We start from the raw sequence: 26,184 nt of genomic DNA, 5'->3' as shown, positions 1-26,184 counted from the left end.
CAGGAACAAATAAAACACCGAAAAAGGCCAAACAATAACATGTTTAAGTTATTTGAGTGACGTTTATATCATGTTTAACCTGAATAGCAAAAGACCGCGGGGGTTTGAAAACGATGTGCCGGGAGTTTGCTGCAGATATTTGAAGTTTACACAGCTACATTCTCGCCTGAAAATATGTTAAAAGTTTATTTTGCGACCCAGAAAGAGTAATAAGAGTGATATTAAAACTAAGTAGCTTCAGTAGCCATTGTTGGAAACTGGAATTGGCTGGGCCAATCTGGGATATGGTTTTCCAATTTTGATGTCGGGAGAATGGTGGCTCCGGGAGATTTTCGGGAGGGGCACTGAAATTCGGGATTCTCCCGGAAAAATCGGGAGGGTTAGCATGTACGTGTGATAGATAAATTAATAAAATAATAATAATAATAATAATAATAATTATTATTATTATTATTATTATTATTATTATTATTATTATTATTATTATTATTATTATTATTATTATTATATTTAAGCTGTAGCTGTAGGCGCTCGTTTCTGGCACTTTCTAGTGAAGTCCTTCCCATCGTGTCACCGTGCTTCATTCATATGGTTAGCCGGTGCTTTGGATTTGGGGTAAGATCCTTGTGGCCACCCCCTGAGAAGGCGTGTAGTTGCTCGATGCAACCGCTGGGCTTGTAACTTGACACCTGGCCGTGCGGTGCATTTGCCATCGCTTTACCCACAGAAAGCCTATTTAAAAAGGAAAGGGATGAGTCCAACGCTCCTGACTCCGTAACCCCCTTTCAAAAGAACCCAGCTTTCGCTCTCCCTCTCTCTCTCTGGCCGCGCGTCCCTCCAAACTGGATCGGCATAAATGAATGAAACACAAGGGAATATCGACAGACAACCGCACAGGAAAACTCTCTGTCAAAGCAGCCTGTCAGGAGGAATTTATACTGGACTTGACAGGCAATTCAACATGAGTTTTTTCCTCTGGAACTTCACCTCAAGCTTGTCAAATGCGTAAAGCGGCGACCGGTGTCTTTTTTTGCCCCCCTTGCAAAGGAGTCACACTGTGATTAAAGGATCAGGTTTTTGACTGCCAGGACAAATGAATACAAATGAATTTAGGCACCCGAAGGAGAGATTGCAGAACCTCTCATCTAGACACAAAGTAAGTGACATTTGTTATCACTGTTTTATTTTATTTTAACGACTTTTTTATGTTATGTGAACGGGAATATTCAAAACATGTGTACCGAAAAACAGTTTAAAGACCTGGATGCCTCCATGTGCGTATCTGATGATGTGCCGGCTGGCTGTTATCCAGCTCACAGTGAAGAAATTATGTCCACATGGGGAATGCTGAGTCTCTGAATGGGGTCTGTTTGGACCATGGGTGTAATTTGTTATTTGCATGGAATACCAAACAACTCCATTCGTGCAGATATTTTTTACCTCCCCTTTATCGGTTCTTACGTGAAAAAGCCGGTTCATTCGGACGCAGTTTGCGTAGGTCGTGTTTAATATCCGCACGCAGTTCGCTGACATTACTGGAAGTGTTCATTAAAGTGACTCATCTGACAAAGCAAGCAAATTAGGGAATCATTCTTACCCATAAAGTTTCATGAGAGGTCCATCAGCATCCACTAAGCCGTTTGGTAGATTATTACGCATGCTTTTCATGTTTTTCCGTTTACGCGTTCCCCACATGGCACTTTTACGAAGGCTAAATAAAGGGATACTTTTTTAATGGTTAAAAACGTTTTCCCCAAACAAACAAGCCTAAACGAACGCATACGTTTCTGCGACAGCCTTAAAGTATTTAATCAAACATCTGCAACCGATATGAGCTTTACTAGAATGTGATATAAATTGCAGATGTTTTATGGACGTGTTTACAGCATAGGTCTCCACAGACAGTAAGTACACATGGGAGCAGCGCAAAGCCGTCTGTACTACACTGTTGACTTTTTGGTGAAGTTCATGCTGCAGCCTAATGTTGCTGAGCTTAGATGTCATCCATTGATCCATTTCTTTTTTGCATTCAGTTGTGCACGCAGGCGCGATTCTAACCTCATTGAGTACTGAACAGCTGGTTTATTTGACAGATTGCTGGCGAGATAGCAGCTGTACAGTCATTTAGGGAGTAGGAAAGTCCGGACAGTTGACCCATCGTCTGCTCGTTTTTCATTAAAACAAATTGGCGCAGGTTGTGTCGGTTTATCACACCTACCTGTCGCGCGTAAAGAAACACGGCTTTCAAAAGCTTTGCCTCCTCACTGTGTTAGTCACGACTCCACGGCGCTACGACTGCATTATTATGGACTGTGATGAAGTCGAGTCTGTCTGTCTGCGATGTGTGCAGAGAGTTTCATTCTCTGTGTGTCCACTTGGTGTCTCCCTTCGTGTCCCGCTCTTTACTTTTCACACGCAATCAATCCTCAGCAATGCATGATTTTTTATCCTTGAAATCAAACTGAAAAGATGAAGTTTTAAATTGATTAATTGATGACTCATTGACCAAAGGATTGATTAACTGCAGTCCCTTCCAAAATCCAGCTCAGAGCCTGAGTACTCTGTAGAACAAGGTGTGGATTATTTGAAAAACTGTCTGGAGTGAGCCATTAGCTGACTGCAGGGAGAAAAGTGGATTGACACTCTTAAACCCTCCTCCTCCTCATCAGCCCTTGTTAGTGTCAGCTCATCCACAGGAATTTTCCACTGTGTGTGAATGTGAGTTTGTGGTCAGGGGGAAGGATCACCTTTGGGAAATCCTTCAAGAGAATCAATAAGAAGGCCAAAATTGTAAATAGAAATGGAAACTACACTGGCCTTTCTGTGTTTTTCTTTTTCTTTTTTCCCTCTATAACTGCAGAGAGGTTGGTGCTTCTGCGTATATGTTTCTGGGGGAATGGTTTGTCATGGTTGTTGGGGGTGGGGGGGGGGGGTGTCTAAGAACACAGTGGAAATATTAGCAGAACATATCGTAGAAGAGAGGATATTTACTATTAAGTTTGCAGATTACTGATGCTGATTTTATAATGAGCAATACCTTTTTGCCACTTAGGGAATTGTGCAAAGATTGCAACAGTTTCTATTCACTCACTGTCTCACTCCTTCCAACAGTTTATCACTCTGTTAAATTGGTTGTTGATCTCTTACCATTATTTTTCTTAAAATGGCAGATTTGTGGGCTAATCACTTCTTAATCTGGAGATAAATATGTTATCAGCAGTGCATGGCAGTTTTTCCCCCATTCTGTGCTGGGACTTCAGTGTATCATTAGGCAGCCTAACGCACAGTATGTGTGTTAGGCTGCCTAATGCAGTGGATGACTTAGGAGGAGGGATTGCTCATCCAGTCTGTATTTTGTCCACTCAGCTTAGGGAAGAATCCCCTCAGGGAGTCATGTCATAGCTCGCTGTTGCAGTATGAAAACCACACCACACAGGGTCAGCGTACAGATGTCAGTTTATTTGATTTAAATATCCACTGCATACAAATCCCCCTTCAGCACAGCCACCTTCAAATGCTCCACACAGGAGAAAAACCTGACCTGTCAGATGCCTTTCAAAAGCCCCCTCTCCTAATGAAAATCTAAACAAGCTACTGAGAACTTTTAATGTGAAAAGCCAAAGAAAATGGTGCTGTTTCCTAGGAAACCCGGTCCAGTTTCCACAGATGTAAACAGCCCGAGGAGTAGAATAAAAGTTGTCGGGGCTGCAGTAAAAACCTCATCATTCATGACTCATTTTCAGAAAGCGGATCTCTCCCTCCCCTGATAAGACACTGAGTCACACAAGTCCACACACATACACACACAGTGACACACAAACACAAACACATCCCGAGCAACCACAGCCAGCTGTGTGTGTGGATGAGTGTGATGACGCTTCATTAGCAACTAGAGGATGGAAGGGTTGGAGACACAGACACCACAAACATGGATGTGAGCACACTGTTGCACACACACACACACACACACACACACACACACACACACACACACACACACACACACACACACACACACACACACACACACACACACACACACACACACTGGTTAATGTTGGAGCTGTAGAATTGTTTCTGAAGAGAGGCAGACACACGTCCTTGTCTGGGATAATGCAAATCGCTCAGCTTATGCAACAGTCACCGTCTTTCCCACATTTATGTATTTGGAGCCCTGTTTGCCTACTGTGGCCCACCAGCAACAGCTGTTATACACATTTCCTCCTCCAGTGTGTGTGTCTGTGTGTGACCATGTGTGCCTGGATGACCTCCAGTGGTAAACAGTGGTTCCCCCAGCCTGTCACCAGATCTCGGACCCCTACTGGGATCTCAGTCCACTTGCCAGTCAGTTTCTTTAAGTTATGCTGCACACCTGGATGCGGTGAGGGTGCTGAGAGACATTTTGTTTTTGTTTTTTCTGCACATGTGTGTATGTACGAGCGCACATGCATGCACATTTGGTTGGTTTTGGGAGTCTACTACAGTATTTTTGTCTCCAAAACCACAATGTGTGTGTGTTCTTGTGTTTCAGAGAGATAGAGGCTCGCTGAGATCTAAGTGCTTTAGCAGACTCCTGCTTGTGCCCTCCTACTGTAAACAGTTGTGTCACAGTTGAACAATATGTTAAGGCATGCCTTCTATGGTTAAATGCAAATAATTACATTCATTAATACTACTTTTTTGTCAGGGTTGAGACAAGTGTCCAATGTATCTGTAAATTGAGATTTGTGGATTTATTATATGCTGGAACAAAGACTTTTGCATTCTCATGTTGTGACTTGTTAGACTGTTTGTCCATCAGGGACTTAAACGTAGGACCGGACTACCTCTAGAAGCACTATGAGGCTCTGCAGTTACCTTGGCAACACCTCTAAGTAGTTATTTGGGGTTAATGAGGCCAAGGCTCTATCTAAATGAATGGGGAGAGAATTATATCTTTAATGTTAATGGTAAAAAAAAAAAGAAGTTTCTGGCTTTATTTATGACTCAATTCATGGTGCCAATATGATCAACATCTCTGCCTTAGCCAGCAATCACATTTGATTGATTGATCATAGTATGGATACAGTTAGTGAGGAATAACTATGAGAAAAAGAGTTAAATAGTCTGTCCAATACCACGTGATTGTTGCCTCTCTCTGACATCCTTCTCTTCTCTTCTTCCAGGAGAGCCCTATTGCTCTGTACCATTTTATATTGTACTTGTTACCTGGGACTTACACAAGTACCCTCTGAAGGTAAGCTTTCCATACTCACCTCCACGTACTGCACTTTCTGACCTCTTTTGTTTGTGCTGAAAAAAACCCCAACTCTGTAAGACTGTAAGGAACCCTGGTGAGGTTTTGCAGTTATTCTTTGCCTTTTTGGTCAAGGCCCAAGCACATAAACACTTTGCTAAGAGAATTGGGCCAGCCGTTGCCATAACAACAGGTGTTGAGTAAGCTAAGTCCAAGGATCTAGGGAGTGATCAGCTCAACCATTCAATGATCCAATGTTGACCATTAATCTAAAAAAAAATGTAAAATCTCATGTCAGTCAGAGGTTAAAGTCAAAATTTTGTCTGGACAGCTGCACTGCTGAAGACCCCACTTAGCAAAGCATTTGTAAAGGCTAATATTCTTCACAAGGGCAAAAGGGAAACGTTTGACGACGTGAAACGTGTACTAGAATTCAGAGATGCCTAAATCAGGAGCTTGCCTCCACTTTGCAGAACATTTTATACAGTTAAGTTAATTCAGTTTTATTCATACTTTATTCATATAGCACCTGTTTACAAAGCATTTAGCGAGATGCGCCTTATTATTGTGCTCAGCTCTTTTGCAGGCATGTTTCATCTACCGTAGACATCCTTCTCTACGGTAACTGTTCAGTCTCCTAACAGGAGACTGAACAGTTACAGGCTTGCTGGTCAATATATAGTCAAGCATTTTGCAGCTATCTAAGCCACTGGTATTGGTCAAAAAGACTGCATAAGGACTTTGATGAGGCGAGCAGAGTCATTATCCAGTAATGTTTCTCCATAAATGCAGGATGTTAAAACATTTTCAGCTGATTGCTAACAGGCTTGCCTTTAACCGAGATCTTAAGTCAGTGTTACATTCACAATCTTGCATCCAAGTAGCCTTAAAAATCAGTTATTGCAGATTTAATTGAAAACGTTGAGTGTGTTTCTGTTTGATCTCCTTTTGGTACCATTTGGAAGTTTCCTCTGATGAAGAGTTATTGATACAGTCCAGTGAACTGCCCCCCTACTCTAGTCATTATGATTGAGGCTGACAGCACACAGACTTCAGTAGGCCCGACAAAGCAGTGACTGAAAACTGATGGTCGACAAAACCAAATGTCATTTCAGTTCATTACATCAAGGCTCTTCCACAGTCACAGTTCTGCAAATAAGCCTTTGAAAAGCTGACACTTCTTTAAAGTGTCTGGTGTTAACAATTAATGTAACATAACAAGTCTTGGTGGCGATAATTCACCAGAGGTGTAAAATTTAGTAGTCAGACCTAATAAAGTTAGTTGGACATGTTTGGCTCCTTTTTGAAAGCTGAGTTTAGTTTTTAGGCTCCGTTTCATCCTCTAATTAGCCTTTTTATTCAGTAAAGAGTCTCTGTTTTGAACTGTGAAATGCAATGAACTGTGAAAGGATGAACAATAAGAGGAGGAATGTTCAGCAATACGTTCTTGCTGATCAGCCTGTGAGCAACTCACTGTCCCCTGGCACACGGATACCTCAGTGCAGCCTAAGACTTCTTTTGGAGGCCAGAGTCAAGGATTAAGTTGTATATTGAACACTGACATGATTTTATTAGGAAAAAATTTAGCATTTTTTTTCTGCAGTGGAACAAATTTTAAAATGTAAAAGGGGAACAGCCAGGTAATGATTATGGTGAACAACATCTGCATTTGCACGTCATCCCTCACTTTCATTCTTGAGTTTCCAAATCATATGACTCCCCATTCAGCTCTCCATCCTTGTCTGTGTGTCTCTTGAAACATTCAAATAAATAAATTGCCAGAAGGTTGAGGAAAAACAGGAAAATTCCAGATAGACCATGTTTTACCATGTTCTGTCCCTTATCTAAGCATTGATCATAAGACGAAGACTTAGTTTCACGTTTTAAACATATTCAGTAGTCTAATAAGTGATGATTCCAAATATGATATTCAGGGAATTCAGGCAATATATTGCTGTGTTGATGATTGGGGATGATGAGGAAATATTATAAACTATTGTAAACTAGCACAGATCGGCCCGAAAGGGATTATTTCAGTATAAATCAGTGACTTCATCCTCTACAAGGGATACGATCAGAGAAAAGAGCCTTGGACTTTCACTCTATCCTGTTTGAGTGAATTGGCACATTGCGAGACTATAAACTCTGGCCATGTGTTAAACATGCATCTGCTCAGACACTTACAGTATGCTTTATATCTGAGACTGTGCTGTTAATTTATGCCTCTGTAACAGTAGAATAGAAGAATTGGAGACAATGTACAGAACAGATAGAGGTAATGTACCCGCCTGCCTCATTGCCAAGTTCCTGTTGTCCTTTAATGCATCAGAGACCACACAGAGAGTAATATACACCATGCACAGTGTGAATATTATTCCTGTTTTATAAAGCTCTAATGGTTTGAACTAAAGGGAAGTCTTACAGCCTTATACATAGCACGTAAGGACCATAAAGAACTTAAAGCAATCAGCGGAGAAAGAGTCGTTTAACTCAAGGTTCTGTTTTCAGTTTGCATATGTTTAATGTCAAAGTTTTCTAAACCTCTTTTTCTCTCAGCTCAAATATTCCTTCAAACTTTCCCTGCAATTATATGTATTTTCAAAGTCTGGGGCCCAACAGTTTAATAAAGCAAGCCTTGTATTATAGAAAGACAAGCATGTCATTCAAGTCCTCACTCTCTATAGTTTACCAGTGCAGCACATCCCAGCTGTCTTTCCCACTTTTTCTGGTATCTCATCAACACTGCTTTTCCATGGATTCTATACACATGTCCCCATTAGACAGGCCCCAGTGACCACAGGTCAGAGTGAGCCCGCAGACAATAAAAATGGTGAGGGGCCTAGGTCTGAGATCACAGGTCATGGAGAGAATGAGGGCTGTGGGACTACTGAGACTGAAACTCTGAACAGAGAGTCAAAGTTGGCTGAAAGGTTGGAAACTGTGCTCCGAACTCTCGAGTTGAGAGATGTTGTACTCACTTGTGGTTTCTGTGGCCATGTTCTGAATGTCCACGCTGACTACATACTGATGAGAAGGACAGAGACGAGATGGGAAAGAGGTTACATGATGACGCTGATGTCATTTAGTTCATTCCCTCGCAAATTAAAGGCTTAAAAACAAAGAGACACAAAGAAACGTGTCTATCAGTATAGCTAACATTGTCAGCACTTGAACATTAGCTTACAGTACAGCATGCATGCATTAATATGAACAGAGATGAATAAAATGTGTGCCTCAAACACACATTTGCAACAAACACATATTTGTCAGCATTACAAAGCATGCAGTGACCTCGCTTTTGCTTTTCAAGTGCGTTGGCCAGGTGGCTACTAAGAAAGGATTAGGTCCTCTAGTCTGCTTGTACGTTCCTGGTACTGGCTGGATGCTTTAGCCTTGACTCACCTGCAGTGAGTGCAATGCTTAATTGGTTTAGCATTCTATTTTTTATGACCATATATCCATTCTTTTCTGCTCTATATAACCAAAATTTCATTTGAGGTTTATGGGGTCCAGAGGAAAGACAAAATTAGGATAATAGGCATACACTGGGAGAGGTGTTTAGGTTTAACTGCAACACATTTGGATTGTCTTATCAAAGGATTTCTAATAATTCCTGTTGAACGTTTGACCTTTTAAACTCTAATCACAGTAAGCTGAGATGAATCTCTATGAGTTTTAGTGTTATAGGGTTCAGTAAGGTTTTAGATTACTGGCAAAGATCAACATTATATTTCACTGTGAGTGCAGTACAGAATGTGGTGTACACACGCTGCCCTTGTGCGACACTTTAAGCTGTTCAAGGCATCACAAAAGCCAGACATATTGGAGCAATGTGAATTAGCAAAGCCACTGACATTTGAAGTAGACCTCTGTGCTGTTCAGCAACATAAGAAACAAGATTGCTACGTACTCCTGCCTGTCTGGACATAAATTTATTTTGGCCTAAAGTTGCTATAAACCATCTACAGAAGCACTTAGATGTGCTCAAAGTCTGCTGAGTTCATTATTGTTTTGAATCTTTCTTTCTTTTTGCCTGTCTCTTCACTCTTCAGTGTTTAAGCTACAGTATTTTGTGAACTGCTTCAATATGGACATGATGCAAGCCTCTCGTAGCATAGGAGTCTTTAGTTAAAACAAAACTTTGAAAAAGTGAAATGTTTTGCACCAAATTCTTATGCAAGAACTCAGATTGTCTCATTGACATTTAAATTATTTTTCCACAACCATTTAAAACATGTTACAGTTTGGGCACAAATTACAGTAAAAGTTTAAAACTAGTCCAGATCTCAGTGTGTTCTCTTGTAGTTCTTGCGTGATGTTTGATTTATATTTCTAAAGTTGCCTATGTTGTTTATTTTATCTTGTTCCTGATGATTACCAGGTACCAAAAATATGAGATAACAATAACCATAAACATCACAAACAAGCATGTTGTAAACACTGCTTATCTAACACAGCCCTTTTCTTCCTCTACAGATGTGGACATTCTCCAAAAGTTGGGGCTTAAGGGAGAGAGGACATCACGCATTCTGCCGGCAGGAGTCATTCCGTTCAGATCGGGGATCATCCTCAACCAGCGGGCGCATATTGAGGCTCCATTGCGATCAATCTTTCCTCCGGCCATCTGGCCTAACCTCACGCTGGTCCTGAGTGTACGCTCTCACCGTATCAACAGCGCTTTCCTTTTCACCCTGCTCTCAGACCACAAGAAGCTGCTTCTTGGTCTACAGCTTGTACCGGGAAACCTGGTCCTACACACGGGACCAAATACCTCTGTGGCACTGCCCTATGAGCCCCACGATGGCAAGTGGCACCAGCTGGGTCTGGGAATTAATGGACAGAGAGTGACTCTATATGCCTCCTGCGGAGGGCAGAGTGTTCATGCAGACTTTGGGTCGGACAGTGAAAAGGGGCTGGCTCCAGAGCTCCATGGCTCGCTGCTGCTGGGGAGGACAAGCCAGCAGCAAACTTCAGCACACTTTGAAGGAGCCATTTGCCAGTTTGATCTGGTCCCTTCTGCACAGGCAGCTCACAACTATTGCAGGTACATTAAGAAACAGTGCAGGGAAGCTGACACGTACAGGCCTAACCTTTCTCCTTTGCTGCCTATTGTACCGAGAGAAAGAAACATCACAGCTACTGCTGCTACCCCTAAACGTGGAAGCCCAGTAACCGCCAGGAAAACCACAGGGTTCAGCCTCGCCAGGAGCGCTGCTGCTGCAGCCTCAGCTGTCAGATATGTGGCCCCCACCCAAACGATAAAACCGAACCAAGGGACCATCATCCCAAAGACCCTGTTGGGAACTGTGATACCAGTTACAGACCAAGTTGGTTTGGTTTCACCACCTCTCAAGACCAGAACCAGCACTGTCACAACACCACTCAGGACAGGAGCACCACCCACGAAACCATCAACGGCAAGACCCTCCAGTCCTAAAGCTTTTAATCAGAAATCCTCTAAACCTACTCCATCAAAACCCACTCCATCAAAACACAGTCCACCAAAACCCACTCCCCCAAAACACAGTCCACCAAAACCCACTTCATCAAAACACAGTCCACCAAAACCCACTCCATCAAAACACACTCCACCAAAACCCAGTCTCTCTTATCCCACTCCATCAAAACCCAGTCCGATAAAACCCAGTCCCTCAAAACCCACACTCTCTAAACCCACTCTGTCAAAACCCACCCCTCAAAACAACCCAAAAAATGCAAGTGTGGGAGCAAGCAATTCAAAGAAACCTACGATACCAGTCAGTACCAGCACCAAACCCTCCAAGACAAAGCCTAAACCTGCATTATTAGACCAAGGTGCAGTCCCAAAGAAACCCCAACCCACTAGAGCCAGTAAAACTCCTTCCAAATCTAAAGTTACATCATCGAAAGCCACTCCGTCCAAACCCAAACCAGATTCTCTAAAAGATGCTCCTTTTAAACCAACAACATCAAAGGTCAACCGCTCAAAATCAGCCACCCCCAAACCTACAGCTGCTAAAACCCCTAAGCCAACAAAGCAACCAATGACCACCAAGGCTCCAGTCACCCCAAGACCTACTAAACCTTCATACAACCCAGTTACACCACCTGCTACTGATGGCTTCCAGAGCTGGGAGGTGCCACCTACGCAATTCTCCATGCTGGTAGAAGCTAAGGGAGAGAAAGGAAATGTAGGACCGCAGGTAAGAACTTTTGGTCAACCTGAGCTGTTTAGTGAGACTGGTTGTGTGTAAATGCTACAAGAAAAAAAATCTATATCAGCACTGGTGTTTTGCAAAATCAAGGTGAGCAAGCAGTGCACAGACTATGTCTCATCTCTGTGCCTGCAGCTGTGTGTGGCAAGTTTACATTAGTAAAGCAATAAAAGTGAATGGAGCTTTTCTTTTAGCTCATCCCAGTCTGCCTTGGTCTTTGTCACTTGTAACAAAGACCAGTGCAGTTTTGATTTAGGTGTTTTTGGGTTAGAAAAAGACCACACAGATATTTAGGTTAATATGGAACAGTCTCCTTTGCCACAGAGGTTTGAAGCCCTGCTATATTTCTCTAATTCTTTTCACCTTACTCCATGCACAGAGCCTTCCAGTCTGGCTGTGACATGTCAGGTCTGACGCCTTGCCGTCTCAGCACCAGATTCCTCTTTCAGAGAGTTCTGGTGGAGGTTGCATGGTCTCGTTTCAAAGCCAGGTCCAGGTCAAAGGTTAAAGCAGTCAGCAAACATTCAGCTTCCCAATACAGGCGTTAAGTTAGGCGAGGCCCTCCTTCAGCATCAGAACAAGTCTCAGAAAATGTGCTTGTCTCCACGAAGCAGAGAATACCTTTGTGTACACAACTGTCTACACAGTTTCCCAACTCAAAATGTGGTCAGAATGATCAGACCACAATGTCTCTGTCAGTGTCTCTTGGGTGTGTTCATACTTGTACCTGTGATTAAGTCATCTTAGTGTAAAGTGCAAGCAGGGCCTGCTCGTTTGATACGTGTGCCTTGCTTATTCTTTGCAGCAGCCTGTCATTTGGTGCTGTAGACTGCAGAATACAGTGTGTCTAGGGCTCGCTAATTTACCTCTGTAGTGATGTCCAGTAGATGCTTTACTGTCATTAAGGTGAGCCAAGTTGCTGGCATTTAGAAACCAGGACCTGTAATCTTGATATGAAGTGCAGTCATTTACCGAAGAAAATAAATTGTAGAAGGATCAGTAAGGGAAGTTTGAAGATTATTTACCAAAGGACTGTCTGGCATATCCACAAGTGCTGATACTGTGCTGAGGCTTATGCTAAATGTAGGTTAAGTTGCACTAAATGTAGGGTAGGTTGTGGTGGAGTTCTGGCCCTGAAGTACAATAAAGCCATAGAAATGCTCTGGGCTTTATCTTAAAAGTGCATGAAAATGTGCATTTTGCCTGACTTCAATGACTGGGTAAGATATTATGAGACTGGAAGACCTATTTATTTTAAATGTGGATGCCTGCACATACACGTGCCTCCTGCTCTGTCTCTGTGTAACTGTGTAGTACCATCAGAGATCCCGAGTGAAGCAGTTATGGTTTCCTCTCAGTATGGATCTTGATTTTTTTTTTTTTTTTTACGCATGCCATTAGTGTACTGTGCCAACTCTTTTCCCAAGAGCACAACATTTTATGTGCACGCTTTTCTTGCACACCTTAAGAGCCTTTAACAGTTACAGCAGAAGTGTGATTTGGACTTCCTGTCGCACAGAAACAGAGCTCCAGCTGCCAGAAGAAACATCCAGCTCAGGCACATATACATGCTGCAGTCGCTCTTCTGAAGCACCTTTGGCGCCTCACTCCTACCATGAAAAATGGTTTCCTTTGACATCTGCTCCACTGCATTTTTTTGAGATTGAATTTGAATCTGAATTGACTGTATGGAAACATACTTCTGTGCTCAGTTAAAGTGCACTTTATATATAAGCTTTTAGAAAGGAAACCTTAAAAACGCGTTTTTCAAACTCGCCAAGCACGATTTTCATCGCTGTAAACGTAGAAACAGAGTTTATCGTGTATCAAAGGACAACTCTGTGCACAGCAATGCACAATTCATATATGCAGACGAGCACAGCCAGCATAACTGAAAGCATCCTTTCCAGAAGCCTGAACAAATTGTCTTAGAGAAAAGAAATGAGGTAAGATTGACAGGTGCAAAAAGGAAAAGACAGTAAAGTAAATAAACAAACCAGGCTAAGAAAGGAAGGCCGAGGCAGGGGGTGTAAGTGTGAAGACGGACACTGGTGTATGTTGACGTTGACAGGTCTTCAGGCCACCATAGGGCACACCACCTGCAACAGTAAGGGTGGTCTCTACTTAGGAGGTCATTGCGGAGGAGGAGATGGTTCCAGCACAGTTATAAATAAATAAATAAATAAATCAGAGAATAGACAGACACACTTTATGCAGGTAGTGACTATTATTAGAATAACCCTGAGGATCAGACATGATGTCTGTGTGTGTAAAGAATGAGTTGTGGTTTTCTTTATTTAAATTGTTTTTGAATTAGTCTCTTCTTTCTTAAATTCTTTTTGAGAGCTAAAATGAGTCAATATCAAAAAGCGAGATGCTGCTTATTTTTTACTACTCGACTATTTATCGATTTTTTTGAGGACAAAATATGTAAAACGTGTTATATAAACACTTTACTACAAGATGCTTTAACAACCAGAAGCCCACATTGTTGCCTGTTTTGCCAAAATGACCAAAAATACTGTTTTCCCTGATTTCTGCGTTTTCTCCCTCTTTTTCAATTAAAAGAAAACAAATGAGCACGGGCCTGATATAGACACACAGGGGCATTGAGCGGTGCAGGAAATGACCTGTTATTTCTAGTGTTTCTACGATTTCCTGCCGCAAGGGCTCAAATCCTCTCGATGGCTATGGGTGAACTCTCAACACCTTGAGATGGAATTACTTCAGAGGGAAAAGGTGTCGCTTTGTGTGCGGTTTTTTCACCCTGTGGATGAATGGCAGCCTCTGTGATGTAGATGAATCCACCGAGAAAATGCATTGGATGAGAGTCTGGTTCTGTCAGTGTATGCTAAATGAATATACTTAGTCATTGTGCTGTATAAATGGTGTATCAGACTGCAACACTAACCAAATAATCTTTCTGTAGGGGCTGCCTGGACCTCCAGGGAAGCCAGGCGTGCTAGGCAAGAGGGGTCCTCGGGTAAGTGTCTTTGACCACCCCCTGACACCTCCAACCAGATCGAACACATTTTCATAAAAAACGATTCTGTCTGTTGTTGAGGGTTTTTTGTTTATTGTTGTTTTTTTTTAAATAAATGTAAATAAGTGTGTGTTTTATCCTACCTGTTGACCTAAACCTCAAAGGCAAAAAAGCCACAATAACCAAACAAGACGCAGTCATGAAAATAAAAGCCTTCCAAGTCCCTCCTATCAACCCAGCGCTCACACATATACTCACACACAAAGTCTTCCTATGCAGACAGATTGACCATATTCAGCATGGGGATGCGAGTGCTGACCTCCCACCCCTGAGCATAAACAGGAAAGCTTCTATAAAGACGGTCTTTGAAAAGGCTGCCTGTGCCACAGGATGCCTAATAAAAGCACTGTAAACAGACAAAGAACACATGGCTTCACTGGACTTTCTACTTCCGACTGAACTGTTGCAGCAGACTGCACCAACACTCCATAGGAATCCCATTCTGGGCTAATGAAAGACTTCTTTTTTCCAAGGAAGTTAAATAAATCTAGTCTTCTTACAGGAGCTCTCTTCCTCTGTTTCTCACTTACTGTCCCATAAAATGTAAGGATTCAGCCTGACATTTGTTTGTAACCACGACGGCAGCACGTTTGCATTGCCCAAACTGAACTATCATAACCCTTTAACGGATTGTAATAAAATGTGTTCCTCTTATCCAGCAGTACCCATAGAGGGAAACAACAGTAGAAGTTTTAACACATACTGTGTTGATTTACATAAAATGTACCACAAAAAAATCAGAATTCTGAGGAATTCTGACAATTTTGGTGTCAATTTTTTTCTCCTTTTGTTTTTGTCTGAAAAATTACATCACCCCCACCAATCAACAACTTGTTGTATCCTATCAGCACATTGCATTATCCCCTAATGTCAATTACCTCATTAATATTAGCGCTTAGCACAGTTGTGCCTGTGGTATCCCTTATGTTCTTGGTGTTAAACTGTTAATTACAAGGAAGGTACTGCAAACCTGCATTAAAAAAAAAAAGTCTGACATTTTATGCACTACACAGTGATTTCAGATATCCTTTATATTTTTATTTGTTGTTGTTTAAGTATAATATGTACTACGTGCTTATTCCTCCATGTCTGCAAGACCGTTAAGCTAAAGTCTCTGCGATCCCCAGCGCCACTACATATGTATGAAAAGCTCTTTGTCTGGCTCTAATTAAAGCTATTTAAGCCCAATCAGCACCTCCCGTTCTGTCTGTAGTACCAGTTTCACCACATTGGTCCCTCTTGTGGGATTTCTTATGATCCAAATCAAACTTACCTGGAATGAATCCTAAATAGGGTTTAAAAATCTAAGCAGAGAGCTGCGTGAAGCCAGTCAAGCCAAGCATGAGTCTGAGTGGAAATATGTTTTGCGCAAGAAAGCTGAAACTTTCCTCCAAATTTATTTTGGAAATTTACAAGGAGAGCTGTTAAAGCTTTTCCTAAGGAACACTTTCTCTATTTTGGACTCGTAAGCAATGAATGCGTAAGATAAATGCAAATAAACAGAAGGATAACTTTGATAACTGCAGTAGTTCAAGCAGGAAAAATGTGCTGCAGCATAATCCTTAATCACTGGTTGGATCCCAGGCTGGGCTGGACTTCTCAACTCTAACTTGCCCTTGATAAAGCTTTAGCATATGGCAGTGACCCCTTACCATCATCATAGCTTAGAAGTGACTTTTGTCAAACTCAATAAACTATCTCAGCAACAGCATCACGCTTATGTCAAGAGAGATGTTGAACTGCTGGTGGCATTCTCAGTGGAAGTGGTTGGTTTGCAAAGGGCAAGCAATGAAAAGAAGTCATTTTCAGTAAGGATGTATTTATAAATCCAGGGGTCAGTTGCAAACGCGCTGCCAGTGTGATTTAGTTTAACCCACACACTTGGGCCCATAAGCGCTCACATGGGATTGTATGCGTGCTACAACACTAATCCCTCCGTGCAGCACAGACATACCGTATGTGGGTGAGTTTACAAACTGCCTATATAAAGAGTGAGACAGATTATGGCGCTTTCCTGTAAACAAAAGCATTTATCAAATTTAACTGCTGCTGCCATGTGTGTGTGCAAACATAGAAAGCCACACACACACATGCTAACATGCACTCCGCGCAAAGACATGCTATGCAAACTCTCCCCTCTTAGCCAGATGTATGTGTGGTTTCAATTTAGGAAGGGAAATTTACTTGTTGGTCACTTAAAAATTTGAATATATGGTGCAGATTGCTTAGTCTGCAGGGTCACAGGTAGGTTCTTTTGTTTGAAAGACTAGTTTCTGATAAAAGAGCTCTACCAGGTTTGACCTTCTGTAGCCTGGGATTACTGGAAGTCTGCATGATGACACACAGAGCACCATTGAGCCCAAGAAGAACCAACCATGAACCTTGACCTCTCATCCCACACATGAGAGTGCGAGATGCCATCTCTATGGCAACAGATGTGAGTACAGAGATCGTTGCTCAGTACCCATGAATAGTCGGGCCGAACTTTTTCGAGTGTATTTGAGGGTATATAATGACGACGATGGTAGGAGGGTGTGAGTGGAAATGTGGATGCATCGTCAGCGCACAGGCCTATATCTATCTGAAGCCTGTGTGTGTGCGTGTGTGTTTGTGTGTTCATCTGGAAACTGCTGGGTCAAAAGGGTCTTTGTGTGGGTGAAAATATCTCTGTCACCCATCTTTCCTCCTGCATTCCCTCCAAACCACTCCTCTGTCGCTAACCAAATTTCCCCTACCCTGCTTCACCTGTATGCATTCAGATCCCAGATCGGCATACGGAATAGAAACCTGGAAAACTTTAAAGAACTTTCAAATGAAAACATGTGCTCCTCTGTTGGGCTCTTTCGGTAACACCACGCAACAGATCAGCTTTTCAAGGGTCTTTATAATCCCTAGAGTAAACTGTGTGAACGGGTCTTTCCTCTGGAACAACTTTGTAATGACCTCCGGGACTATAAAAATCACAGACCAATCCCCTTTTGGGCACTTTGTTTTGGCATAAAAACCACATCTAGGTTTCCATCTTAATTTCCAAACTCGTCATTCACGTTATTAATTATTACTATTATTGTTTTAAATACCTAAATAATACTTTAGACTTTTACTCGTTATTTCCTTTTTCATATGCTAAAAATGTTGGCACAGAAGCAGTTCATTCATCCCCATCTGCTTCTGTTATTATAGCATTTGAGTGTAATTCATGTGGCATTAAGCTGCAAATTCCACTCTTTTTATCCAGCAGTGGCGAGGTCTGTTTTCAGACTTTTAACAAACAGTGAAATATCTTTAGGGGCAAAGGTTTGAGTGTCTGTGAATGCTTGGTGGAATCTTTAATTATGAGGACATCCAGCAGTTTCACATGCTCTCTTGATCTAATGTTAGTTAATCAGATACTGCCCCGTCTGCTCTCATTTGGCACAGCATCATACAGAATCTCTTTTATCTTTAATATGGTGGCTGTACATACATTTAAAGTCTCTTTTACGAGCTAGTGTTGAAAGTCAGAGTATGTTTACAGCACAGCCCATCAAAAGGCCTCATCTAAAATATTCTGCGTGTGAACGTGACTTTGGCAGTGATGTCACGTATCCAATTTTAAGTGCGTATGGTGCATGTGTTGGCTTCAAGTTGCACATATGTTGTTGGGCATTTTGGTATATTTAAGCATAGGTATTTATATACAATATGGTGGCATATGATGAAACATTAGAAGCTACCATTTGTTTAGATTTTCACCATTTTGTCTCCAAAGAACTGGAATAAATTACACAGAGCTAGCAGCACTATTACCGCAGGAACCACAGCAACGCCCTGTATTGCTGTTCAGAGGTTGGTGGCTTTTTATTTGATAGCCCTTAGCTTGTGTGTGCCCCACCCTGGTCTTCTCTAATTAGACACCTGTTGCGAGAGAGAAGGAGCAAGACGCGGAGGCGAGAGCACTGCAGCAAATGTTAGTGCCAGCCCATGCCTACTAGAGCACTGACCAACCTGTGGTAAGCCACAGGGTTAATTTTGAATCATGTAATTCAAACTTGTCTTGTTTGCGTAAGTTTATTTAGGGCACAACAGGGACCCTTAATGCTGTCTGGACAGACCAGCTCTCGAGGAATGCCAGCTGTATACAAAACCAAAAATGAAAAGGGAAGCATGTGGGAGGACAAGAGGCGAGGTCTTAACTTGAGAATGCTTGGAATGAGAGTATTTCAAAATCGTACTTTTTCTTATTTTCTTTCAGAGGCTTACTGCTACAATTGCATGTGCTCATCTGAAACATGGCCAAAAATTCAAATAATGAGTTCAGCGTATGTACAAATAATGCATGTAAGCCAAAAGCTCAGGCTTCAGACTGCTCTAAGTACTCAGTTTAGGGGGGGTTTTTTTGTTGTTGTTTTTTTTACTCATGGCTCTCTGTATGAAATCCTTACTAAGGTCATCCCAAGCATAAGAGAAGCCCCATTTGTTTAATTCTTTTGTTTGTGAGGGGCAACCAATCAGAAGAACGTTGGCTTAAAGGCAGTAGAAGGGTTGTAAAACAGCTTGTTTCAGACGAAGGGCAGATGCACAAAGACCCAGTAAGACCTGAGGACTCTTTTGACCTGTGAATCATGCAAAGTAAATGGACTGGTTCTTCTATGGCACTTTTCTACTTGAGCTTTGAAAGCGCTTTATACAGCATGCCTCATTCACCCACATTTATACAAACATTTTTTATGCCTAAGTGCTTTCTATCTAACATTCACACTCTGATGAATGCATCAAAGAGTAACTTCAGTATCTTACCTACTTTTGTAAGTAGGTTGGAGCATCCAGGGATTGAACCTTAGTAGATGACCCGCTCTACATCCTGAGCTACAGCAAACAAATCAATGCAAAGTTAAATTGAATAAAATCTTTGCTGGAAATTCCTGAGTGTTACTTAATAAGAACCTCGTGTCACCAAGATGCTGTGTTCACCCATCACAAACTCTTGGTCACTTTCATCAAACTGTCCCTTAATAGAAAGATCCGTTCCATCAAAGGCCTGCTGTATGCTGTCATGTCATGTCTGATTTAAATGACCTCCTCAGCATGTCCTGAAGTTCTCCAGAGGCCTGGTAATGAACTAATCATTGGTTCAGGTGTGTTGACCCAGGGTGAGATCTAAAACCTGCAGGACACCGACCCTCGAGGCTTGGAGTTTGACACCCCTGCCTTACATAATAACTTCCTGATTTGTTTTTAGCCACCTCAGTAAAACCTGCTGACCCAGCTCTTAAAGCAGTTTTTGCTCTTTTTCCACATTTTGACTCGATCAGCCCTGACCCAGGACAGAGCTAGGTCATGGACCCAAAAATGGCATACCATTTGGAGGGAAGGAGTGAGCATTATACAGCAAACTCAGAAGAAGAGAGGGGAAGACAAACAGCTATCTAAGTGACGGGGACATAGCAGCCTCACATGCTTTTTTTCTGCAGGCTGTTTTTCAAACCCAAGAAAAACTGGTGTGTTTTCACCCTCTGGCTTCCAACATCTTCTTTTAAACCTCCCTGTGGGGGTTACTGGACAGAGTGAGATGGTTTTACATTACAAATGTGCCGCCGCTGTAGATCTTGCTTTGTTTGAGCTCATTTCCTCACCAACAGTCGGTGCAGACAGAAATGCACACCAGTGATCGAATTCAAAATGTTATGAAATGAGATGATCTGTATTACTCATTAAGATCCCTGGAAAATGTGTGTTTGTTTGTGCGTGTGTGTGTGTTGGGGGGGGGGGGGGGGGTGCTTGTGGAGTCTGTGGCGAGTGGGGGCAGGAAAACCACATCCATATGGTAAAGCAGCTCCTGAGAGCCCCATTTTTTCCATAAGCATCTACCCCCAACAACAACGCCAAATACCTCATCAGCACACTCACACATACACACACAGCTGATTTATAGGAAAACAGGTTGAGGCTGAGCTTCTCCAGACAGTCTTTACCCCCCACCTTCATCCCTGGTCTCATTCACAGAAGCAAAGCCACAGTCTGCGTCAGCTCTTTTTTTATGCAAATGCCTGCTCTTGATCTTGATCACCTTTTGATTGTGTTTTACTTTTTCTCATTTCAACACAGGGCCCCCCTGGTCCACATGGAAACCCTGGGAGACCCGGTCCACCTGGATTCAAGGTACACATCTAGTCTAACCTTTGGTCCTGCGTGATCCAGCCATGTCGATTTTCCCATATGAAGTGGTTACACGATTGGGTTTGCCTATACTGCTATTTTACTATGATGTAATGTGAATCATAATCCCATGAGAACATGTTAGATTTACATTTTTCTATATCAGCTGGAAACCCCTACAAAGCAAAACGGTAATGGAGTTTGATGGCAGAAAAATAAAGGAAACTTCAGTTCACAGCAGGGCTGCAAGTACCTGGCAGCTGGAGTACAGAAGCTGTTTCACTTTAGCATGTGTGCTGAAGAGATCAATGTTAGGATTCCCATTTATACTTGAATTGTTCTGCAGACTTTTGCAAGCGACTGAGGTTTTTATGTTGAAAGGTCTTGAGGTCTTTAAGGAGAAAATATATAAATATATGTATATATAATATTTTCTGCATTCCTGATGTAATGGATTTATGCCTTTGCAAATACCCTTAACCTCTGACATTGTGTGCTTACATGGTAGAGTGAGGGCCTGCACCTAAAGTGCATTATGAAAAAAAATGGAAACTTTTCCAAACCTTCAAGCTATTATCATACCCTATTATTTATTGATTGCACTCAGATTTGTTGCTTTCCAGCTGAGAGGTAGATTGGAAGGGCGATTTCTCTGCAGTGTAAGAAAGGCTGCTGGCTGCTGGTTAGCATGCTTAATAACAACACTGGAAACATAAGCAAACTGTTTAAAGAACCTCTAAGTCTCATGAGTTACAGATAAGGTCAGGCATACGCAAACACGATGGAATGATCAGCAGCAAAGGTTTAATGAGAACTTCGGTATATTGTGAGACAGACTGGTGTGGGCCAAGCTTCTTCTTCCTGGCAAGTGTGTTGAAAGAAAGATCATGGAGTGTTTGATGTCTCGGGGTGCACCACAATCTTCGTTCTTTCATCATTAATAAACGAGACAGAGTTGTAAATGGCAGGGGTCCGAAGGGGAAAGAGAGGGAGTCAGCACTCAGTGTAATTTCCGATCCGTGGCTTTGATGTGCTGAAACCCCATTATTGTTACCTGCTGACAATGAAGCTTGGTGTGTGTGTGTGTGTGTGTGTGTGTGTGTGTGTGTGTGTGTGTGTGTGTGTGTGTGTGTGTGTGTGTGGAGGCCACTAAGTAGAGCATGTGTGTTACTAAATTTCTCACACTACAAAGACGTTACTTGTTATCTTTAAGTATGTGATATAAAGAGGGACCCCTTTATGTCCTTTAAGTCTTCCACAAAAAGAAAATATGTTCATATTTTATTCATGTGATAAATATGATTGACTTCACCGTGTGAGTTTGGTGAATTGTTTGTTTCTCCCAGGGGAACAAAGGTGACCCTGGAATCTCACCTGGACCAGCACCCAAAGGAGAGAAGGTATAATATCCTCCCTATACTTATTTTCCCCATTAATTTGTAATGATGTCCTGGGTGGCTCTAAGCGCATTTCTGATTGCTGTGTGTGTGACCTCACTTTCCTCCACACTTGGCCTTTAAACATTCCCACTTTGTATTCCAGGGAGACTCGGGGATCATTGGCCCAGTTGGAATGATTGGCCAGCCAGGTCGAAAGGTAAGACTTGAACTGCTAATGTCCTTCCAGAGCTTCTCAAAACCCTTTCATCAAGTTTACTCTCAGTAAACTGAAGTGAATTGTTCTTAAACGCCTATTTACCAACTAAAAGGCGAGCAAAGCGTTTGCATCTGCAAACTATGAGGCGAGGCCCGAGGCAATGCATGAGTCACAATGTGTATTGGTAATGTGTCTGTGTGTGGTGTTGTTTGTGTATAACCTGCTCATCTTTGTAAAAGTATCTCTACTCATCTTCTGCTTCCCAATTCTCTCCATTTTTGTTTTTCCTTTTTGTGCTCGCCAGTTTGTTTAGTGGATCCTGCAGAGATCTGGCAGGAAGGCTGCCACAGGAGATAAAGGGGTCAGACTTTTTTTCAAAGGGGAAAAGAGAATGGGAATCATGCACTCAGTCGTCAAATTGCTAGTGTCTTAAATCTTACTTAAGGCACGGCTTGAGTGATTCATAAGTCCAAGGAAGTAAAATGTAGGGCAGACCTTCTGGTAGACAGAAGTGTAACAAGCACAGACTGAGATTAAGACCAAGTTGAATGTCTGGGTTGTGTATGCGTCTCTGTGGGCATGAATGCATCCCTGTGTGCTTATCTTTGTGAGCGCGTGTGTTACTACTTGTTAATACTTGTTCCCTGAGGGCGCGTCAGCAGTTGAAGTTTAAGTGAACGAATTTTGGCTCAGTACATGTGGAAAAGATACAAACAATCAGCCAAATGCAATGTGTCAGAATTAAATGTGGTTTCTTGGTTAGTGGTTAGAGAAAGGATGCAACCCATTCCCATTCCCTAGATTCATATTTTAACTCTAGGGGAACCACCTTTAACATCATTTTCCAATATACAGGGTTACATTTTAGCATTGCCAATGTGAGAAGAACAGAAAATTTAGGGTCCGAATTTAAAAGTAGGTTGGGTGGTGAATGACTGGGGCTCCTTTACGTTCACTCTCTATTTTTGACTTGCAGTTACATTCAAACAACTAAACTCTGTGGTTAGATTCAGGGGGAAAGTTAGGGTTGTCGTGTTGAACACACACTAAGAGCCCCATTTTTCCCATCTGCGTCAGGTTTCCTTCGATACCGTGGTTACGCATCCTTGGTTAACATAGTTACCCATTCTGTAACAGTGACTACGTCAGTGGACTGCTTTTTCCCCTTAATCAGCGTTTTAAACTCTACTCCACTGAAAAGTTGCAAAACGATGTAAAAATTGCCCAGGTTATTACGGTGTAATATGCTAGGTACCTGATCAAGTGTCGCTTTGTAATGACTTAGGAGTGAGGGCAGATTGAGGAACAAAACTTTGGCTGTAAAGACTTTAACTTGTAAACAATGTAAACTTAGTTATGAAGTCATATAACACAGTGAATAAACTACGAAAGCTAGAATAAAGGAGTGGAGCCTGACCCACAGTTTCATATAGTAGTGCCAAGTAAACTCCAGCTGATGGCAGTTAATTAAATTGAATACCTCTGAAATATGACAGATATAAACAAAGACCGCATGTGAGCCAGAAAAATGTTGGGAACCACTTCAGTTTAATCTTTGTGCTCGCTTCCAGTCAGCATCAAAATAGTTCCTTTCACCCTTTTTCCAAGTAAACTGTTGCAAACATATGTCTAATAAATGAAAAGAAGATCCTATTAAAAGCTTCCAATCACATCATGCATCAAATGCAGCTGAGCCGTGCACATGTCTTAAACAAATTAGGTCAGTAATTGAATAGTGCAGGTTGACTGTATGCCTTTCAGACTAGGTGTAAAGCACTTCTGGCTGTATTTACTTTCTTCCCAGAGCCACAGTGCTCTGTAACACAGTGTCAGACTTCAGCCGGATGGCTACCTCGGGCTCAACATATGGCTTTTGTTAGGTGTCTGCTTTTCTGTGTGTGTTGTGTGTGTGTGTGTCTTAGTCCATTTGTATGTCGCTGCCTCTCTCTTTCACACACACTCAGCCAGAATGGAAACAAAAAAAAATGTAAGTCTGGTGAAAAACATTCACAGATTCCTTTAAAACTAGCAATTTGAAGATTTATCAAGAAGTTAGTGCCTTTTAACTTGGCCAAGGGTGACTACACAGATTAGGTCAGATTATTTAAGACAGTGATTTGTTTGTTAGCATAAATGTAAGATCACTTTAAAGTATGCACTGTATACTTACTTTTTTACCCTCGACAGCATTTTCCGCTTATCTGCATGCAGTCCAGAGGTGGAGCAAACTGCTTTAATAAAACCCAAGGGCACATTATAGCTCGAATTATCAGAATGACATCATAGACTCTTCACTAGGGGAGCGTAACCATAGCAACTTCATACACACACACACACACACACACACACACACACACACACACACACATACACAGAGACTGACATCACCAAAGCATGCCTCAGGTTTTGGTCAATGAACCACAGACAACTTGACTGTAAAGGAAACTTGTTAAAGTAAGCACAAGGAGGCAACTTCCTTTCTGTACACAAACACAAAGAAGCTCATTAACCTGCTTCCATCCTGCAGTAAACAAAGCACAATAACTTGTTGTAGTTATCGGCTATCCACTGTAGCAGCAGTTTCCTTAAATGAATCTCCATCCTTAATGCAACACTGTGACAGGCGTGTGAGTCAGTCTCCAAAGGGTACTCCTCAAACAGGCCTTGTTCTGTTCATTTTCAAGGTGGAAAGTCCCAGATGCGTTTCGCCCTGATGTAGATCTCTCCATTTCCACAGAAGCCAGATGAATACAAAGAGAATGCAATATTTGAAAACAAATAACAACATTTATGGGCATTGGATTTCCCTCGTAGGCCACCCTGAAACACCTTCGTATTGCTCTTGTGTTTCTAGCTGTTTAACTTTCTCTGTCATCGTTTGCTTGTTTTTCTGTGGTTTAGGAAAACAGGACAACAGCAACTTTTCCTCTCTTCTCCTCTGTATTTTTGCCCTCCACTTTCTCTGTCTCACACACAAACACGCACGAATATCCAGCCTCTAATTCATCCTTAGCCGTGATGTTTCGACCGGGAATTCTGGAATTTGGCTTCTGGGTTTTTGGGGGGTTTTTTTCCGTGGAAACTTTAATGGAGGAAACAGTGGTACTTTAAATGTGTGATACTAGAGTGTGATTTTACACTGTCAGACAAGCCAAATATGTTCCGCTCTGTACAACATTTGTTCTAGCAGGCAGGCTCTGAATGGTTTTTCAGTATGGCGAGGCAGGGTCAGGGATAGGGGACATACACAGGGCCAAACCTCAACTACAAATCCACAGTACAAGCCACGCATCTCACCTTACTGCCTGCATGCCCTGTGTCCCATCCCAGGACTAGGTGATCCGTCTCTCCTCACTTTCTGCCTGTCTCTTAAAGTGTCCATACTTTTTTCACCTGAAAGTCGAGACATACCGTCGAGCAGAGCAATATCTATTTGCTGGGCCTTCATGTCATATGAAGCTATTTAAAACTATGTTTCTTATTGACATTGTTTGCATTGACAGCCTATAGGGATGTAAGGAACGATATATGAGGATTCTAAATTCACATTACTTTGTTAGGACTTTGTTATGTACATTACAGTAACTGGTTAAAACCATTTAACACAACAGTTTGAATATATGCACAATGAAATAGCAAAAACCTGCACTTTCCACTTCTTTTCCACATCTTAAAGTTTTCTGTTAATGACTGTAGGACAATAAAGGATTTATGTCCTGTGGGTGATGTAGGTGTCATCACACAAACCATGTATCTTGAACATAGCTGTAATGGGTATGTTAATCAGCACTGTCTTCGTTGCTGTTAGCAACTGAATCGTCTGAAAATGTTCATAATTTGCCAGAGATTGTGCAAACTTTTAAAGACTACGAGAGCATATCCAGACAGCTGGAAAGTAATCCATAAACACTCTTGTCGACTCAGTGGTTATGCAACATTGTGGGAAAATGTGACTGTCTTGAGACACTTTGTGGTGT

General features: G+C 41.9%; 1 protein-coding gene across 1 annotated transcript in view; it reads left to right on the top strand.

Moving 5' to 3' along the window:
• The first annotated feature begins 671 nt into the window (after positions 1-671).
• col27a1a (collagen, type XXVII, alpha 1a) overlaps positions 672-26,184 on the top strand; it is a 65,500-nt gene continuing 39,987 nt past the window's right edge. The window contains exons 1-7 of the mRNA XM_026173433.2: positions 672-1,156; positions 5,166-5,236; positions 9,713-11,418; positions 14,360-14,413; positions 20,561-20,614; positions 21,958-22,011; positions 22,154-22,207. Coding sequence (XP_026029218.2) covers positions 1,104-1,156; positions 5,166-5,236; positions 9,713-11,418; positions 14,360-14,413; positions 20,561-20,614; positions 21,958-22,011; positions 22,154-22,207 — 2,046 coding nt within the window. The 5' untranslated portion in view covers positions 672-1,103. The remainder of the gene's footprint in view (positions 1,157-5,165; positions 5,237-9,712; positions 11,419-14,359; positions 14,414-20,560; positions 20,615-21,957; positions 22,012-22,153; positions 22,208-26,184) is intronic.

Source organism: Astatotilapia calliptera, chromosome 7, assembly GCF_964374335.1.
Source record: "Astatotilapia calliptera chromosome 7, fAstCal68.1, whole genome shotgun sequence".
NCBI lineage: Eukaryota > Metazoa > Chordata > Actinopteri > Cichliformes > Cichlidae > Astatotilapia > Astatotilapia calliptera.
The sequence above is the reverse complement of the archived record's forward strand: the minus strand, read 5'-3'. Positions and strand labels throughout refer to the sequence as shown.